Here is a 19,405-nt window from a genome sequence, read left to right on the forward strand (position 1 = left end):
AAGTTCTATGAATTAACACATGCTGGGGGAAAAGGCAGCAGAGATAGAGAAGGGAACACCTAGTAGAGAATTTTGGGAGGACCCACTCAGTTTGAAAGCTGCGTACCAAAAGTAGACAATAGACCGAACATGATGGCCACTCAATACCTCTATTGCAAACTACAACACCCAACAGAGAAAGAACAAAAGGGAATGCCCTGCTGCAGAGGCAGGGTGAGGTGGTGGGGATTGGGGTGGGGGTAGTGGGAGGGATACTGGGAACATTGGTGGTGGAGAGTGGGCACTGGTGAGGGATGTAAACCAAATGCAAACATGAAAGTTCATAAGTTTGTAACTGTACCTCATGGTGATTCACTAATAAAAATTAAAAATAAATAAATTAATTTTAAAAATAAAAAATAAGTAAAAAATATATATATATAAGTACATATCAAAATAGAGTACCTAAAAAGCAAAAAATAATCAACCTGTATATCCATTAACATAGATGGCAACTCCACTAAAAATTGTAGATGAACTTCCATCCTTCTGCAGAGCAGAATCTGAACAAAACTGTTCCTCCAATTTCTGGACCTTGGCAGCCATATACCCACCCTAAAAATAAAGAAAAATAGTGAAACAAAAAAGTTCTGAGTTAATGCCAGTAGTTTTCTTATCTTTCAGAACCTCAGTTTTCTCAACTATAAAATGTAGATGATAATATATACTTCATAAGATAGCAGTTCTATGTATCAGGTGCATAAAAAGCACACAGTAAATGTCAGTTCTTGTTGTCTATACTCACATCAAAAGGAGACGAAATGAATACATTCAGCAGGACTCAAGAACAAGGCCGAAATGCATTAAAGCATCTACAGACTTTGCCTTTTCCAAATGCCTGCCTCCCTTCCTAAACTTTAAGATTGGAAACACTGTTCTCTCCTGAATTCTTAACTCATATGTCCCATTTTCTCCTATTGGATGGTACACTTGAATGGTTAAGAATCATCATGCACTCAAAACAAAACCTCTTATTCCTCAAAGTGTTCAGAAGTATCTCAGCAAATGGCAACTTCATTATCTCATTTTTGATATCAAAACCCCCAAAGTAGAGACTAGACAGATAGTACAGCACGCAGGGTTTTTTTTCATACAAGAGCCAAATCAGGTTCAATCTCTAGCACTCAATATGGTTCTCTGAGTACCACCAGAAGAACCCCCTGTATGCAGAGCCATGAACACTCCTGGGTGTGGCCCCCAAATAAACAGAAACTGTGAGGTAATCCTTGAATTATGTATCTTGGTCACTGTTTCTTTTGAGGTACAGAAGCTTCTTAGTTTAATGTGGTCCCATTTGTTAAACTTTGCTTCCACTTGCTTGGTCAGTAGTATTTCATCTTTGAAGATGCTTTGAGCTTCAATGTTATGAAGGGTTTTGCCTATGTTTTCTTATGGATTCAGATCTGATGTTGTGGTCTTTAATCAATATTGATCTGACTTTCGTGCATGATGATAGGTAGAGGTGAAAGTTCATTTTTACATGTAAAACTGTCTCGTTTTCCAAGGACCACTTTTTAAAGAGATTTTCCTTGCTCCACTTCATATTTCTTGCTCTCTTGTCAAAGATTAGGTGATCATGTATGTGAGAGGATATGCAACTCTATTCCAATGGTTTACATTGTATAGAATAAAGGTCTACTGTCTTTATTCCAATCCCATGCTATTTAATGACTACCACTTTGTAGTAGAGTTTGAAGTAAGGGAATGTGATGCCTCCAATCTTCCTTTTCCAAAGGATTGCTGTAGTTCTTAGTGGACTTTTATTAAAAGGCAATGTAGAACTTTACAAGGAAAAAAACACCCAAACCCATCAAAAACGGGGAGAAGAAATGAACAGTTACTTCCTCAAAGAAGAAATTCGAATGGCCAAAAGACATATGAAAAAAATGCTCTACCTCACTAATCAAGGAAATGCAAATTAGAATAACGAACAATGATATATCATCTCATGACAAAGAGACTGGCACATGTACAAATAAACAAGAACAACCAGTGCTAGTGCGGACGTGGAGTAGAGGGAATCCTTATTCATTGCTGGTGGCAATGCCGACTGGTCCAGCCTTTTTGGAAAACAATGTGGATATTTCTCAAAAAACTAGAAATTAAGTTCCAAACCTCCCATCTGACCCAGCAATATCACCTCTGAGAATATACCCGGGGATCCAAAAACACACAGCAGAAACGCCATCTGCACGTCTATGTTCACTGCAGCTCTACTCACAGTAGCCAGAATCTGGAAACAACCTGAGTGCTCACAAACAGATTTATGGATAAAGAAATGATGATACATCTATCAAATGGAATACTACACAGCGCTTAGGAAAAATGAGATCATAAAATCTGCATGTAAATGGATAGACATGGAGAATATCATGCTGAGTGAAATGAGTTAGAAGGAGAGGGACAGATATACAATGACTACATTTATTTGTTGAATCTTTTTTTAAAAAGCATGAAAGAATAGCCAAGACCAGGGAAAATGTGGCCAGGAGAACTGGTCAATGTTTGATCAATTGTATGTTGGGGATGGAGGGTAATTTAAGACAGAGGAGGATCCATTATGACAACAATAGTTGGAAATGATAACCCTGGACTAGAACTGAGTGTTGAAAACAGGTAAAGGAATATAACTGATAACCTTTCAGCATTTTTATTGCAAACCATAATTCCTAAAATGAGAGAGAAAGGTAAAAAGATAGAGAAGAGAGGTAACTGCCATAGAGGCAGGCTGGAATTGGGGGTGGCTTGAAGGGGTGGGAAGGAAACTGGGGACAGTGGTGCTGGGAAATTACACTGGTGGAGGGGTGGGTGTTGGAACATTGTATGACTGAAGTGCAATCATGAACAATTTTCTAATGCTCTATCTCACAGTGATTCAATAAAAAGTAAAAGAAAAATATTTGTCTCCTATGCATCAGTCTTTCGAATTACGTTCTATGTGAAGTTGCTACTATGAACATTTCACACATGAGCAAACAGAGGCTCAGAGAGTTTAAGTAACTTGCCTAAATTTCAACCTAAATAACAACCAATGGTAGAATGGTAGAGTCTGAATTTCAATTCAGGTCTAAATAACTCAAAAATTTTATGCTCTATTCTCAAAATTACCTCCAGTCTACTGGCAGAGAATCCAAAATTCACCTTTATGTATGCAGAGACTGTAATATTCCTAAATTGCCTGGTGATAAACCAGCTGTAAACCAATTTATTTTATCTGGAGTCTGGCTGCTTCTATAACCATTTGCCCTAAATTTAATGTCACAATGCATGCTCTGGTTCGATAAATGTGCTCAAATCTGTGTCCCCTCAAATAAATCTTCTATATAATAACCCTGCATAAACACCAATTTACCAAAGAACAGTAACCTAACGCCTTAGCTTGACCTCCACAGTTTTCTAGCCTGCCATTCCAGTCATCATGCTGCTAAATCTTCAACACAGTTTTCCCTAGGAATAGATACAGTTTTCCTTGTCCAGAAAAGATTTACTATGTTCCTGTCTATTTCCCTTTTGCTGGCTCTTTTCTTCATTCAATATCCTGTCCCTCCACCTTGCCTGTTTAAAGTTAGCACTTTCTCTAAAGTCCCAGATTTATTTCCCACTCCTGATACTGCCTGCCCATAGCACTCTCCACCAGGACACTCCCCCTATATAACTCCTTTGGCACTTGGAATATATCATTTGAAATTGCTACTTCCTTCCCACTTCTGGGTAAGTATCATTTCTTTCAACCAATAGCCAGTGCTCCTCAAACCCTGTATTTCCTCCCAAGCGCTCACCTGAAGCATTGCTTACAAAACCTGTACATGAGTACAGTGAGTACAGCATTCGCCTTGCACATAATTGACCTACATTTGATTACCGGCACCCCATATGGTTTCCCAACCCCCCATGAGTAATTCTTGAGTGCCGACCCGGCAGTAATCCCTGAGCACTGCCAGGTATGACCCCAAAATCATAAAAGGTCATAAAAGGAAGCACTGTTTACAAAACCTTTAGTAGTAGATAAAAGACTGCAGAAACTGGTGGGTGGGAGGCTAGTGGTGTTGGGGCAGAGGCATTGGTTAAGGTAAGTGGACATTGTGGAAAGAATTGGTGTTGAAACAATTTATTTCTGAACCCCAATTATGAATAAATTTGTAATTTCACTGTGACTAATTTTTTTTAAAAAATTATTCTGCTGAGATAAATTTTAAGTTTGGTTTTGAAGACAGATGGGGTCTAGATATGGCAGGAAAAAATGTGATCATTCTAGAAGGAAATTAAAGTAAAATAAAATACTGAGCATTTTTTGTACTTAGAAGAAATGCAAAGTGCGCACTGAGAAAGGGGATCAGCAACAGCCATGCCGTAGCATAGAACTATTTGCATAAATTCATGTAGAGACAATAAGGTGATAAATATTATGTTTTCTCTAAAGGGGCACATAATTAACAGGGAAGAACCTTTTTTTATAAAGTCATAGGCAATAAAATATTTGGCTGCTCATGGGTGGTTGGGCATATGGAAAGAATCTCACTTCATGAGAGGAATTTTTCATTCAAAAATAGAAAACCTTGTTGCTGACAGAACATCATTTGCATCTATATCTTCTTCAATGCTTGTCATTCCCACCATTCAAGCCACCAAATAGCCAAAGAATAGACCGCATATTTTAGTCACTGCCACAGTCACATAAGAAGCATAGTGAAATTGTTGATTTAGTTTTAGCAGAACTATAACTTTAAAGAAAATTTATGGCCATGTTATTATAGGTCCTTATATCTCTTTTTCCCTCTCTCCAACTTAACATATCTTGTGTGATCTAGGGAGTGGTCATTTGATTCATTTAACAGAACAAAATGAAATGAGAAATAAAATGACTTTTCCAGGGCCACACAGACAGGATAGCTAATAAGCCTAAAATACACTTTCCTACTAAATGTTTGTCCATCACAGTTATATTTATTTAACTGATCTGAACAAACCGTTTATTGCCTTTACACTTAATATGCATTTCCTGGTTAAGAGATCTAGAAAACAGATCTTAAAGGTCTCATCCCTGGAATGTCAGATGTTTCAGAATTGATCTTGGTTCTATGGCAAAACTTGGAAGACTCTAGGATGTAGGATAACATTGGTTTGTCCTTTCTGCCTTGCCACAAGGAGCTTAGGTTTATTGGGTTATTCTCATCACAGTGCTCCCATTCCTCTGTGTTTATTTGTAAACTCTTTCTTTCTGCTCTGCTTACCCAACCAGTCAATCACCTTTATCTCTTAATCAAACTCTGTTAACTTGTAAATATTTGCAACTTGAATATCTTTCGACTTAAGCTTCAGTTGCCCTTACTTCCTAGTACCCCAAAAGTAGGGTCCTGATGAGGGACTGGATAGACCCAGGGCAAGCTGTGAGCAACCCTGGCATAGAAATGGGCCAGGCCAAGTGCCATAATACTTAACTATAAGTTAAGAGCATGATCATGTACAAATTCTGTCATGATCCAAAAAGTAATATGTGGATTAGGACCCTGCTAGGGTTAGGAAAGATCAATCTGGCCTGAGCACTGTAGTCTGAGATCACTAGCAATATGTCCCCAGAAAAGCCACCCTATAAGCTTAATATATTTTTACTATGTCCATACAAAATAACTAACATTAAGAAGTAGAATTAAGAGGTTAATTATGATGTTAATGAAGTTATTGGACTAAGGAAAGGAGAAAAACTCCTAAATGGCATTTTGCCCTTGAGCCTGATCGGCAACCAGGAACAGCTTTCATATGTTTCTTTTTTTTTGTGTGTGTGTGTGTGTAGTTGTGGTCAAACAAGATTTTTTAATATATGAAGCTTGATTCTACACGCAAAACGATAGAAAATGAGGTAGGGGAAATCACGTCTGCTAATGTTTTTTTAAGGCTTATGGTTTAAGTGAAAACAAATTGTAAAAACTGATTATCTTAATCGTACACGAGTATACCAATGAGCTCTACGTGAGTAAATGGAAGGAAGAAAATTACAAATGGCCCTAGAGGGTAGGTGTGAGGAAGGAAAATGGGTTTCGCTTTTCTGATCATGGGCTCTGAAAAGTCTTCATTGCCTCTACCAATATTCAGTATAAACCAGAGAAAGAATATATGTACCTGCAAGTGTCTCTGAGAGTATGTGTCTGAGTGTTTGTAATTCTGAAGAGCTTATAAATATTGTAGTTGTTTAAAATGAAATATAAAAACTGAGATTGTTTCTTTTCTTTGCAAATATATTGCATAAAATATAAGTATTGGCAGTGGATATAACACTGAAGAAATAAATTTTGTTTTCATTTTGCCTTCTTTCTGTTTCTGTTTAACTAAAAACTAGAGAATACCACATTAAGCACTGCATGAAATTTTATTTTAAAATATACTTGAATTCTGAAGTAACCATTTGAAGGTGAAACTTTTATCTATGTACATGTGATTTTACCCATAGCAGGTGTGCATGTATTCCATATCAAAAGCAGATATATTTCCATACTTGGTAGGTAGGTTGTGGTTTGTGTCTTATGAATTGAACTAGATCTGTCCTATCAAATGATAGAATATTAGATCATGTAGATAATACAATATACAAAATATGACATGTTAATATATTTTCTTTTTTATAGACTTACAAACTTTTATGATTGCATTGCAGTCAAACAATATTCGAGTACCCATCCCTCCACCACTGCCTGTTCTCCACTTTCAATGTTCCCTGTATCCCTCCCCCCACCCCCACCTCTTCCCAACCCTTGCTTCCATGGCAGGCACATTCCATCTTAATCTATCTCTTCTTTTTAAAATTATTTATTAGTGAATCACCGTGGGGTACAGTTACATACTTACAAACTTTCGTGTTTGTGTTTCAGTCATACAATGATCGAGTACCCATCCCTCTACCAGTGCACATTCTCCACCACCAATGATCCCAGTATCCCTCCCACCACTCCCTCCTCCTCCCTCCACCCCACCCTGCCTCTGTGGCAGGGCATTCCCTTTTGTTCTCTCTTTCCTTTTGGGTGTTATAGTTTGCACTAGAGGCATTGAGTGGCCATTGTGTTCGATCTATATTCTATGTTCGGTTCGCATCTCTCAACCCGATTTGGTCCTCCAAATACCCTTTACTTGGTGTTCCCTTCTGTATTTGAACTGCCTTTCCCCCAGCATTTGAGGCCAGTTTCCAAACCATGGAGTAGACCTACCTCCTGGTCCTTATCTCTACTATTCTTGGGTGTTAGTCTCCCATTCTGTTACTTTATATTCCACAGAACGTGAAGTGGAACAAGGAAAGCCTCTTTAACAAATGGTGCTGGCAAAATTGGGCAACTACATGCAAAAAATGGGTTCAGATCTCTACCTAACACCATGTACAAAAATCAGATGAAAATGGATTAAAGACCTCAACATTAGACCAGAATCCATAAAATACATTGAAGACAAGGTTGGCAAAACCTTCCATGACATTGAAGCTAAAGGTATCTTCAAAGATGACATGCAAGTGGAAACAGTGATTAACAAATGGGACTATCTTAAACTAAGAAGCTTCTGCACCTCTAAAGAAACAGTGACCAAAATACAAAGACAGTCAACAGAACGGGAAAGGATTTTCACCCAATACCCATTGGATAAGGGATTGATATCAAGGACATACAAGGAACTAGTTGAACTCTACAAGAAGAAAACATCCAACCCCATCAGAAAATGGGGTGATGAAATGAATAGAAACTTTCTCAAAGAAGATATCTGAATGGCCAAAAGGCACATGAAAAAACTCTCTTCATCACTAATCATCAGGGAGATGCAGATCAAAACAACAATGAGATACCATCTTACACCACAAAGACCGGCCCACATCCAAAAGAACAAAAGCTGGCGAAGATGTGGGGAGAAAGGGACTCTCCTTAACTGCTGGTGGGAATGCCGACTGGTTCAGCCCTTTTGGAAAACAGTAAGGACGTTCTCAAAAAATTAGAAATTGAGCTCCCATTTGACCCAGCTATACCATTTTTGAGAATATATTTTGGAGACGCAAAAGAGTATAGTAGAAATGACGTCTCACTTGTATGTTCATTGTGCACTGTTTACAATAGCCGAAATCTGGAAAAAACCTGAGTGCCCAAGAATAGATGACCTGTTAAAGAAACTTTGGTACTTCTACACAATGGGATACAATGCAGCTGTTAGAAAAGATGAAGGCATGAAATTTGCATATAAATAGATCTACATGGAAAGTATCATGTTAAGTGAAATGAGTCAGAGAGGGAGAGATATAGAAAGATTTCATATGTTTATTGTGCTACTGGGCCTGGGTTGTTTGCTACCCCGAATGTGGTGGGGAGGGAGAGAGAGACAGTGAGACAGAGAGAGATAGAAAGATAGAGAAACAGAGAGATACAGAGAGGCAGAGAGACCAAGGCAGCAAGTCTGAGCTCGAAGGGATAAGCGGGAGAGACAGGAGACAGGAATGGGTAGCTTAGTGAGACTGAAACAGGCGTGAAGGGTGAATGGAATAAATGGCAACTGATCACCAACCAGCATGGTGGCCCTGTTCCCTCCTTCATGCATCTGTTGGCCTCGGCTGCAGACAAGGGTGGGGAAGTGGCGGGAGACCACGGAACACAGCCTGCGAGAGAAAGCTGCCAGGATTCCTAGCCGCTTGGTGATTACACACTAGAGTTTTTACAACTTTTCTAAACTCACCGACCAACTTCTTTTTCTCCCAGTTTCTATTGAGCAAATACTGTTAGCTTTGGCTGGTCAAATATATGTTGTTCCTTAAATAAATAAGCATCAACTACCTGCTATGTCAGGCACTATTTTAGTAATAGGGATATACGAGAGGATAAAAAATCTATAATTAAAACAATTTTCTTAAAAAATAAGAGTTTTAGGGGCTGGAGTGATAGCACAGCGGGTAGGGCGTTTGCCTTGCACACAGCCAACCCGGGTTCGATTCCCAGCATCCCATATGGTACCTGAGCATCGCCAGAGGTAATTCCTGAGTGCAGAGCCAGGAGTAACCCCTGTGCATTGCCAGGTGTGACCCAAAAAGCAAAAAAAAAAATAATAAATAAAAAAATTAAAAATAAGAGTTTTATTTGTCATAAATTCTATACAGCAAAGCGCCTATATCACACAAAGTGATTGTACCACTCTTTCCACTGTCGTTCTGAGCTGGGTCAATCTCACAGGCACAAACCTAATGATTGGGAAATATCATGTCTGAACAGTTTGAAAGTCTTCAAATTGTAAAATTACCAAAACCCAGAGGCTTTTTTTCTAAATAACTAAGGAATACTAGAAAAGACTATCAGATATAATCACCATTAAATAAAATATAGGTGCAAGAAAAGCTCACTAGATGAACTTAAATCTTAGAGTGTCAATGTCTAATATCAGACAAAAATGTGTGTGTATTTGTACTTTTAATTATAAACTGATTTTGTTTAGGAAACTGAATTTTATTGCAACATAATAAATGACTAGGATGGTAAAATTAGAATGAGTTAAACAGAAAGCGCTCCACAAATGTAAGAAATTAGACTATTAATAGGTACAATGTGCCAGGCACCATGCTAAGCCAATTTACATATATTTGTCTCACTAATCTTCTGAACTTTTTAAGGTAAATTGCCCATTTTCTTACATGTTTTTTTTTTGTTTTTGGACCACACTTTGTGGTGCTGGAGGTTAATCTTAGCTTGGTGCTTGGGAGTTGATCCTTGTGGTGCCCAAGGTATAGTGCAGGAGATCTCCCCAGTACCTCTTACATGTTTTATTTTCAAAAATAATTTGTTTACTTCCTTTCCTTCACCCCGTTTTTCTTTTATGGAGGTGTTGGGTGACTAAAGGACACACACCTTTAGTTATGGCTCATGGGAAGTTACACACTTCCTTTTTTAAAACTTTATTTTCAAAGAGCTATTCACAGTAATTGGTAATGTTCAGTTCAATATTTCAACACAATCCCACCACCATCACTCCTTCCCACCACCATTATTTTGAGTTTTCCCACCAGCACGAAAGCCTTCCCAAAAGGCAGATGCTAAATAACTTATTTTGTATTACTTGTTATGAATAATTGACTAAAACTGATCCAAAAAGTTTTCCTTAGAGGAAAGTAAAGTCACACATTTCTATGACCACCACCAGGAGTGATCCCTGGCAGAAAGCCAGTATTAAGTGTGCTCAGGTGTGACCTATGCCCCCACCCCAAAATAAAATAAAACAGGACCAAAGAGGGGTAACATGCCTAATATCACCAGGTGGCAAATGGTAATTTTAAGGTTTAAATCCAGTAGTATTCTTCCTTCCTGCCTGCCTACCTTCCTACCTTCCTTCCTTCTTTCATTTATCCTGACTGTGCTCATGGCTTACTCCTGATTCTGTACTCAGGGTTCACTTCTGGTGGAATTCAGGGGGCCATATGTAGTGCTGAAGATCAAACCGAAGTCAAGTGCAAAGCAAGTGTCTTACATGCTGCACTGTCTCTCCAACTCTCAGGTGCTTCTTGAGAAGCCCACATTCTTTCCACTATTACATGAGTAACTTACTTTACATACTCAGAAGTCTATGAAATAAATTTTCTGTAATTTTTAAGCTGGAATTTTCATTTATTTTATTTTTATTTAACTTATTTTTCTCCCACTACTCCATTTGTTATTGCAATGATCAGGGGTCACAAATAAGCTTGGTTGTGGAACTTGCTTGCCAAGGGTTGCATGTCAGATTACAGTGCTTGGTTTCAGTGCTTACAGAAGGTTGCATTCTTTTATCTATGCCTTTGCCAGGAGTCTCACGAGGTATGATTGACAAATATATATATAGCTGGAGCAATAGCACGGCGGGTAGGGCATTTTCCTTGCACACAGCCGACCTGGGTTTGATTCCTCTATGCCTCTCAGAGAGTCCGGCAAGGTACCGAAAATGTCTCGCCCGCATGACAGAGCCTGGCAAACTACCCATGGCATATTCGATATTCCAAAATCAGTAACAACAAGTCTCACAATGGAGACATTACTGGTGTCCGCTCGAGCAAATCGATGAGCAACGGGATGACAGTGATACAGTGATACAGATGCTACTGCACATTTTGGATGTAGTGCTCACCAATGGTTGTGCACTTTAGTTACAGTGCTAAAACATATAATTGCCTAGTGACTCACACTTGGCTATAACATGTTTAGAAACTGTATGTTCTTCCAGGGATCAGAGACAGCAGAGATACCAGCCTCAAACTGCAGAAATGTTAGGATTATATTTGACATATGCAACAGTCCTAGTGATTGAATTTGAGGTCTTATATTTGGAAGGTAGTTACTCTAAATCTCTGAGCTACCTCCTGGGCCCCAAACTGGAATCTATCAGATGTTAGATGGTGGTACTCTTTCCTCTATCCAATATGATATTAAAATATAATGGATCTTAAAGTGTAACTACAAATAAGTCAAATTTGACCTGAAAAATTGCAAAAATAAGCAAGAAAATTCTAGCAGGAAGCAATAAGAGAGACCCAGGATATTATATGAGAGCACCAAGGAGAAATGGTGGCAAGTCTGGTCCCAAAGGGATTTGAAAGGGATTACCACAAAGAAATTGTCTTGGTAAAAACTTTCAAGAAGACCTTGTACTGATATGTTATTTGTTCTTTTGTGACTTCATTCATTTATATCTCAGCTTCTTAGAATTATTAAGCATTGTTATTTTCCAATTTTCAGCTAATTCTAGTAATACACTTTTGCTAAAGTTGACATTACTTTACAGTAATGGTCACTGAAAAATACATTTCCACAAACTGACTCCTTTGTAAGGAAATTGGGAGCTACACATTACTTTGCAATGTAAAGAAGTATCCATAGAAGGATTTGATATACAACATCTATAAGAGTAACTGCTCCTATAGAAATATGTTGTTTGATATATTGTTAAGTGTAAAAAAGGGGGGGGGGAGAGCCCTGGTAGCTCTCCCCATCAGCCGCCCCTCCCCGGGTTTTGGGGGGGTCGGTCCTGGGCCACTCACCCAGCCGGGACAGCCCAGGCCATGGGGCAGATGGAAGAGGACATGAGGGCCAAGCCAGTTGATTGATCAGATGCCATTTATTCCATTTACTCCATGTGCCTGTTCCAGTCTCTCTGAGCTCCCCATTTCTCCTCTCTCCACTCTCTCCCCCAGCACTCTTCCTCCCTAGCTCCTCATTCCTCCATCCCCGCTCTCTCGATCCTCTTCCTCTGGATTCTCCTCCTTCACTGGACTCTCCCCCTACTTGTCTCTCTCCACCTTGCCCTCTAGGCTACATGCAGTCAGGTAGCAGAAAAAAAACCCTTCCTGAGGGCAGGGCATTCCAAAGCTGGAATGCCAGCAGTCAAAATACCTCTTAAGGTTTTTCTACTTTCCTTAGTCCAAGAGCTCATTAACATCTTAATACTAGTTACTTCTGTATGGACACAGTAAGAAATACGTTAAGGCTTTTAGGGCAGCTCTCCTGGCAACATCTTGCCACAGACTCAGACTGCAGCACTCAGGCCAGATTAATCATTCCTAACCCTAGCAGGGTCCGAATCTAGTTATTACTTCCTGGATCATGACAGCACTTGTCCATGACCAAGCTCTTAACTTATAGTTAAGCATTAGGCACCTTGGCCAGGCCCATGTTGGTGCGAGGGTAGCACATAACTCACTGCTTGCCCTGGGTCTGTCCTGTCCCTCGTCGGGACCCTGCTTTTGGGAGTGCTAGGAAGTAAGGGCAGCTGAGGCTTAGGGAACAGATGCCCAGAAGGAAAATATCATGTAGAGTCAAATGACACCCAGGTTGCAAAAGCATAGCATTTGCTATAGTCTTCCTGTGCCCATACAAAAGGACATGGCTCTGAATAAACTATGCGAAGGACTCAAGGAGAAGAGAAAAACAATATTTACAAGTTCAACAGAACACTAAGGAAGAAGCTACAAATAAACACAGAAGGATGGGAGCACTGTGATGGGAACAACCCAATAAACCTAAACTACCTAAGGCTATGTTATCCTACAGTTAGGGAAAGGAGACTATCTGATCAGAGGGAAAAGTTGACAACCTATAGAAATTATCTTACCTACATGTCACTACTACCTATTAGAACTTGAGTTCTTGGGCCCAAAGGTAATAAATGTGATTGATAACCCTGGTTTAGTAAAGCTGTATTTTGTTTAACCTCTAGATATCCAAAAGTCAGAACTTACTTTCTTTTCTACAGCTGATTCAAGAGGTTGGTCATAACTATAAGGCCCTTTGGAGACTACCATGTCCAACACATTTATCAATGTACCTATATGGGATGATTTTTGTTTATGTTTTGGGGAGCTGTTCCCGGCTTCGTGTTTTGGGGAATAATACTAACTCTGAGCTTGGGATTGGTGCCAGGATAGGATATGGGGTACGGTACTGGGATTCCCACATGTAAATTATGTGCTCCAGTCTTCTGAGCTATATCCTCTGCTCTCTACATTTTGTTGTCCTGGCTATCAAATGCAGGGCCTTATACAGTAGGAGACATATACACTACTACTGAGCTACATCCCAGCCTTTATTTAATTAATTAATATTACATTTTAGGGACCAAACCTACAGTTTTTTGGGGCCTCTCAGGGCCACATGTGGGTGGGCTAGTAGTGCTGGGAAAGTGTCATGTGATACCAGGCATTGGGTAAGGGTACCACACACGTCAAGTATCTTGCTGGCTCCTCCAATGCCCATTTCTTATGTTACTATTTTTTTGTTTGTTTGTTTGTTTGGGGACTCACACCCAGTAATGCTCAGAGCTTACTCCTGGCTCTGCCCTCAGGGATCACTATTGGTGGTGCTTGAGAGACTGTATGTGGTGCTGAGGATTGAAGCTGCATCAGCTGCACACAAGGTAAACACCCTGTAAGCTGTATTATCACTTTGGCCCCAAACCCCATTTTTTCAGAAGACAAATCTGAAGCCAAAAAGTCCAAGAATCATGACCATCATGTCTACCAAGTGAATTATTGAAATAGATTAGGAACAAATGCTCTTCCCTCTTTTCAACCTGCCCTGTGACTCTTAAAAGACATGAAATACTTTCATTTTGCTTCTACTAAGACATAAGTATGTAACAGGATAATCATTAGAAATCACTGGCCTTGTTTCTAATTGCTAGCCCCAGTCTCTTCCACTTTCAGTAATTTTCTTAGTTTGTCCTTAGCATTCAGGTATTCCTCTGTTCTTATTCACGGGTTTAGCCAGCTGAGTGAAATTCTTATTTTTACCTTGACTGTTTTAGAATCTGCTACCAAGAGTATCTGTACAGCTGATCTTGATTCTTTAATTAGTAACATTTACTTGAAAACGTTATTGTCATGCTGTCCCTTAAATGCACTCTTAAAATTTGAAGCTAGAGAAAGAAAAGAAAAGTTTCAAGTGTGAATAGTTTCTACATAAAATCACCCTTTTGGAAAGGTCAAAATCCACTGGAAATCTACCACTTGAATTCTAAGAAGCTTCAATCTTTGAGGGGGTGTTATTCTGGACAAGTCAGGGAGACTTTTGTGCATATTCTGTCGAGGTTAAAAACTTGCTGTCAATATAAATTGCTTCTTCCAAAAATGTCTTTTGGGGAAGCTAGAGAACAAAATTCTGAGAAGACGGGGCCTGAGCGATAGCACAGCGGGTAGGGCGTTTGCTTTGCACGCTGCGGACCCGGCTTGAATCCCCGGCATCCCATATGGTCCCCTAAGCACTGCCAGGAGTCAGGAGTCATTCCTGAGTGCAGGGCCGGGAGTAGCCCCTGAGCATCGCTGGGTGTGACCCAAAAAAAAAGCAAAAAAAAATCTGAGAAGAGCTGACTAGAGGAAGTATTATTTAAGTTATGGCTAATACAGTTGTTTTAAATTCTACTTTTAAAATGTCAAGTTGAGCATATCATGGTGAACAGACTGAGTATTTCCAGTTTAGACAAAAAGGCAAAAAGAGAGGCCCATGTGAACCTGAAAGACTCCGTGGAAAAGAAAATTAGTATTAAAGAATAATGTTTTAAAGGTAAAAATAAAAGGGACTCTCATGCAAATTTTAAGAAACCTGTCAATATTTTAACTCATTACTGAATGAAGGAAACAGTTATAAGTGAAACCAGTTCAAAGGAGAATTCTAAGGTCAGAGATTCCCATAGGTGACTGAGAATGCTATAATATATTTTGAAATAAATGCAAAATTGGTCAATATCCATGGGACAATAACTGAATTCATCACTCCAAGCAAAATTCATTTACATTTATATAGATAAGGGATATTTTACATCATTCTAGGTTTTCTACAGCTCGCAGAGTTATTAAATAGTTCAAAGTCAGTGAGAGTCACTGATAACCCAGAAAGAGTGGACAATTCAGGATATGCAGTCATATTTTCACTGTCTCAATATTCTTCTCAAGTATCCTTGGCACTAGAAAGAAATGTTGCAAAGTGTTTTAAGCTGAGAAGTCCCTATAACACTGGCGGCCCAGGTCAGGAAGCATCCTAAGGAATGACAGTTTAAGAAAACTGCTGGAAGTGTAATCTGACACTTGAATTAGTAATGCCCAAGATGAACGAAAGAAACCTAGGGTGGCTTTCCAAAGCCTCAGGAGCTAGAAAATCTGACAAGTAGAGATCCACCCGTGAAACCAAAAGCAGCTGGTTATGGTCTGAGAAGGTCTGTGTAAAGGAAAACACATGTCTCCCTTTGCTGCTCTATCTTGCAGATCCCAGCTCAGGACATCTGGTTGAAATACAACACCTTGATTCTTGCCTGGCAGTAAAGTACAAGTAAATACAATTCCCAAGAGCAAACCCACTGGGAAAGTTCAGGAACACATTAGGGAACATTGTTATGAGAATTGCCAATTCTTTTAGCACTCCATGTATTGTGAAACTGATTTTCTATTGAGTGACTCTACACCGTTGGGTTACACATTTGCCTAAAAATCAATAGAGGTCCAGAAATTTTAAAAAATAAGATGAAATTATAGACTGTTTTCTCCATTTCCGCAGTATTTATCAGTTCATCTTTTCCTCTATAAACCCTTCATTGATTAGTTTGAAGATACTTGACACCCTGTCATCTTGTATGTATTTCAGAAGAGAATGGGGGAATAATCTGTATATTTCTGTAGAGTTCGTTCCCTCTCTCTCCCATTCTCCAGAAAAAGGCAGCACCATTCGGAACTGGAAAAGACATTTTTACATACATAAAATTTGGAAAGAAAAGACTGTACTAGGATTCAGAACCACCCAGATTTAATTCTGAATAACATATAATTTAATAATTCAACCACCATGGTACTAAAGAATAATAGCCATTTATGATTTTAAGTAGCAAATATTGTCAAACACAATATTGATTCTCTCAAAGGGAAAGGATAGAAAATTGTTCAAAGGGAGAAGACAAATTCTAGGTCTGCCTTGGAAGGAGAATCTCAGCTGATCTGCTAGACTCAATGGGGGTAGGACCAAGATAGCAGAGAAGGATTCCCTGTAAATTTCACCAGGTCAAAAATGCTCCAAAACAGATATCACCCAAGGAGTAGTCCTGCAGAAAAAAAGAGTGGCAGAAATCTAATAATTACACCATTGATTCTAGTGCACAAAACGTACTTGTAAAGTACCAGAATATATGGTTACAGAATTTAGGATGTGGCAAAGAAGCTATATATTGGCACTGAAGTGCAGCTGGCTATGGAGGCTGACTGCAAGTGTCACTGCGAGAGCTGTGAAAACTGTGAGTTTCAAATGTGTCCTTGGAATTTTTCTCCACCTGCACAAAGCCTAAGTCAGAATCGGGTCCAGTGCCCAATAGACTCCCAGACAAGAGAAGTGGGGCACTCTTCTGTAGCCACAGGAACAGGATCCTTGCCAGCCCTTTATTCAGAGACTTCTCATCGTAGGTGCAGCCACCCCCAAAGCCCCATTTCAAGGCAGACATCTATCTAGTTACAGAAGGAATTGAGGTGGGATGGTAGAGATCTGTGGCTACAGAACACTTGGCAGCCCAAGCCCAAGGACGGAAGCAAAAGGGCCATAATAAGTCACTGGAAATTTATACAAAAGAACAGATAAGTAGGCATGTTGCAGGGGCTCAGCAGCAGCTGAATTCACCTTAAACACAATAGCACAAGCTCCGAGTGGAACTGGAAAATATGAGTTTATATAGCTACACAGTCCTGAACATAACCATATTCTCACCCATATCCCTCATAGTGAAGTAAATATAATAAAGATGTGTAGGAGATTATCCTAATTAAGAAGAGAATATAATAGTTTGAAAGGGTTCACTATCACCCATAAGTTATATAAGTTATCAGATGATGACTTTAGAACAACCTTGTTTGTGATATTTAATGAGAGATGAAAGAAACAATGGTATAGACCTCCAATAAGAAAGATAAAGTATGTATGTGAGAGAACACGAGAAAACTGCAATAAGAGTGGCAGAACTGAGGAGAATGGTAGGTGAAAGAAAAATCTCACTGAAAGACCTTAGCAGCAGAGTTACAGGAGTTAAACATAAGGAACCATCAGTAAATAAAAGATGTAGAAAGGAATGGGAAAGAAATGAAGAATGTATGAGAGAGTTATGGGATTAGTTCAAGAAGAACAGTATAAAATTTCAGAAATCTATGAGGAACAAAAATATGAGATCTGAGAATTATTGATCAAAAAAATGATCACTGAGAATTTCCCGGAGTTGAATATTCAAGAAATTCAGAGTTCCTGTTAAAATAAACCTAAGTAGAAAAACTCCAAAACACTTTATAACTAAAGCAATGAAAGTCAAAGACAGAGATAGAAACATGAGAGTATTAATAACCAATAAAGAAATTACACCATACAAAGGATCACACATAAAATTTATAGCAGCAGTATCAAATAAAACTCTACCATCCAAAAGATAGTGGTAGGATATACAAAGAAGCTAAATGAAAAGAAATCAAAAATAACTATCTAGGTCGTCATTCGTGTATGTACATATATATCTGAATACATATATGCCACTGTTACTGTCACTGCCATCCCATTACTTATCAATTTGCTCAAGCAGGCACCAGTAATGTCTCCATTGTGAGACTTGTTACTGTTTTTGACATACTGAATACGCCACGGATAGCTTCCCAGACTCTGCAGTGATGGTGGGATACTCTCGGTAGCTTGCTGGTCTCTCCAAGAGAGATGGAGGAATCAAACCCGGGTCAGCTGCGCGCAAGGCAAATGCCCTACCCACTGTGCTATCGCTCCAGCACCCCCCCCCCACACACCTCTCTCTATATATACGTATGTATGGCTGGAGTGATAGCACAGAGTACAAGGCAAATGCCCTACCTGCTGTGCTATTGCTCCAGCACCCTCCCTCTCTCTCTTTATATTTTATATTTATATATATGTACACATACATACATACATATATATACATATATACATGTATATATGGCTGGAGCAATATACATAGAGGAGGGCACAGATGGAGTCACTCTTGCTTTCTTCTGGCTCTGTGCTAAGACATCACTCCTGGTAAGGTTCAGGGGCCACATGCAGTGCTGAAGATCGAACTCAGGCTGTGTGCAAGGAAGTTGCTTTACATTCTATAATATTGCTTTGGCCCAAATTGTCATTCAGATTTAAAGAAGCAACACAGAGTTCATGGAAAACCAACAGTCTAAGAAGCTCAAAGCTAAAACGAACTTTGCAAGGGGTATTAGATGGCCTTTAAAATGCAAGAAAAAATTGTAAACACTCGTGAGACACATTATGAACAGTTTTAGTTAACACAGGGTTAAACTAAAAGGCTGGAGGCCTTGAATGATAGTACAGGAGGTAGGGAGTTTGCCTCACATGCAGCTGACCCAGGTTCGATCACCAACATCTCATATAGTTAGTCTCTGAGCCACACCAGGAATAATTCCTGAATGCAGAGCCAGGAGTAAACACAGAACATTCACGGGTGTGCCCCCAAAACAAAACAAATCAAAAGACTCATATTCTCATGCTTATACCAGACAATATACACTTCAAGTACTTTAATTAGATGGTTATAAATGTCATTTGTTATATATAAAGATAGATCAAAAAGATTTTACACGCAAAAAACATACATGCACCTACGTAAGATCACCAAAATTTCTAAAGCAACTTCCAATAGACCCAAGGAAAAATAATAACAGCAACTCAATATTAGTAGGAAATTAAAAATTTTTAAAATTTAAAGAACTGTGATTTACAAAGTTATTGATATTTGATGATATTTGAGTTTTAGGCATATAATATTTTAGCACCAATCCCACAATTAGTTTCAGCTTCTCTCTACCAGTGTTCCCATATTCCATCCCACTTCCAAACCCTATCCCATT

General features: G+C 39.1%; 1 protein-coding gene across 1 annotated transcript in view; it reads right to left on the minus strand.

The window, feature by feature from the left end:
- Nucleotides 1–462: 462 nt before the first annotated feature.
- LOC101558715 (putative heat shock protein HSP 90-beta-3) overlaps nt 463–19,405 on the minus strand; it is a 72,725-nt gene continuing 53,782 nt past the window's right edge. The window contains 1 exon segment of the mRNA XM_055121163.1: nt 463–594. Coding sequence (XP_054977138.1) covers nt 463–594 — 132 coding nt within the window.

Source organism: Sorex araneus, chromosome X (assembly GCF_027595985.1).
Source record: "Sorex araneus isolate mSorAra2 chromosome X, mSorAra2.pri, whole genome shotgun sequence".
Classification (NCBI taxonomy): Eukaryota; Metazoa; Chordata; class Mammalia; order Eulipotyphla; family Soricidae; genus Sorex; species Sorex araneus.